Below are 1,456 nucleotides of genomic sequence, written 5' to 3'. Positions count from 1 at the left end.
TTTTTTTTGAGACAGGGTCTTGCTCTGTCACCCAGGCTGGAGTGCACTGGCGTGATCTCAGCTCACTGCAACCTCCACCTCCTGGGTTCAAGTGATTCTCCTGCTTCAGCCTCTGGAGTAGCTGGGACTACAGGCGCGTGCCACCATGCCTGGCTAATTTTTTGCATTTTTAGTAGAGACAGCGTTTTACCCTGTTGCCCTGGCTAGTCTCGAACTCCTGGACTCAAGTGATCTGCTTGCCTTGGCCTCCCAAAGTGCTGGGATTACAGGCATAAGCCACCGCGCCCAGCCAAAATAAATTAATTTTTTAAAAGGCTGGGCATGGTGGCTCACACCTGTAATCCCAGCACTTTGGGAGGCTGAGGTGGGCAGATCACCTGATGTTGGAAGTTTGCGACCAGCCTGGCCAAGATGGTGAAATCCCATCTCTACTAAAAATACAGAAATTAGCCCGGCATGGCGGCGCCTGTTTGTAATCCCAGGTACTGGGGAGGCTGAGGCATAAGAATTGCTTGAACCCTGAGGTGGAGGTTACAGTGAGCCGAGATCATGCCACTGCACTCCAGCCTGGGTGACAGAGTGACTGTCTGAAAAAACAAAAAAAAAAGACATGGTGGCTCACACCTATAATCCCAGCACAAAAAAATTCAAGCCCTTTCATGGGTTGTGACCACAGCAAGTTTGTCCTTAAACCTGCCAGCATCCACCTTACCTTTCTTATGTATTGTCTTCAGTTGGGTCCTCCCAGTGACGTGGTGTCTCACCCCTCCTTTCTTAGCACTTGGCTGCCGTTGAGGAAAGGAAGATCAAATCTTTGGTGGCCCTGCTGGTGGAGACCCAGATGAAAAAGTTGGAGATCAAACTTCGGCACTTTGAGGAGCTGGAGACTATCATGGACCGGGAGCGAGAAGCGGTGAGTAGCAGGAGCCCTGGAACTCTGCTGTGCTGTGCCTCAGTTTAAAATTGGAGGGGCGTGTGTTTGTGTGTGTGTGTGTGTGTGTGTGTGTTTCAGTGAAAGAAAGACATAAGCAGCAGTGGGGAAAGCCTGGAATGGACAGGGCTTCAAAGCAGAGCAGGGCAGGAGTAGGGCAGGGGGAGCTAGCATCAGCCAGTTAAGGACAGTTAAGTGGTCTCACAAGTGAAGCCTGGGGACTGAGGTCTCACAGAAGGTCAGCTCCATGAGGCAGGGACTCTAGTTGGTTGTTTTGATTGCTGCATCTCCAGGTCCTTGAACAGTGCTTGGCTCATAGTAGATTCAATAAACAGTTATTGAATGATTGAATGGGCTTAAGTGATGATGAGAGAGAGGGTAAGGGCCTTAGATCCAGGAGATGAACTTGGAAAGGGAATGGGACAGACACAGTGTTGAACCATTTTGTCTTTGGAGGACATAAAAAGAAATAAATGATGGGGGCCGGGCACAGTGGCTCACATCTGTAATCCCAATACTTTGGTA

General features: G+C 49.7%; 1 protein-coding gene across 1 annotated transcript in view; it reads left to right on the top strand.

Annotated features, from left to right (window-relative positions):
- The window catches only part of SMARCC2 (SWI/SNF related, matrix associated, actin dependent regulator of chromatin subfamily c member 2), a 27,911-nt gene extending 26,935 nt beyond the window's left edge, over positions 1-976 (top strand). The window contains exon 25 of the mRNA XM_017536302.2: positions 779-976. Coding sequence (XP_017391791.2) covers positions 779-961 — 183 coding nt within the window. The 3' untranslated portion in view covers positions 962-976. The remainder of the gene's footprint in view (positions 1-778) is intronic.
- The last annotated feature ends 480 nt before the right edge of the window (positions 977-1,456 follow it).

The sequence above is a fragment of the Cebus imitator genome, unplaced genomic scaffold (assembly GCF_001604975.1).
Source record: "Cebus imitator isolate Cc_AM_T3 unplaced genomic scaffold, Cebus_imitator-1.0 Scaffold96, whole genome shotgun sequence".
NCBI classification, from domain to species: domain Eukaryota; kingdom Metazoa; phylum Chordata; class Mammalia; order Primates; family Cebidae; genus Cebus; species Cebus imitator.
This window is presented reverse-complemented; position numbering and strand designations above follow the sequence as displayed.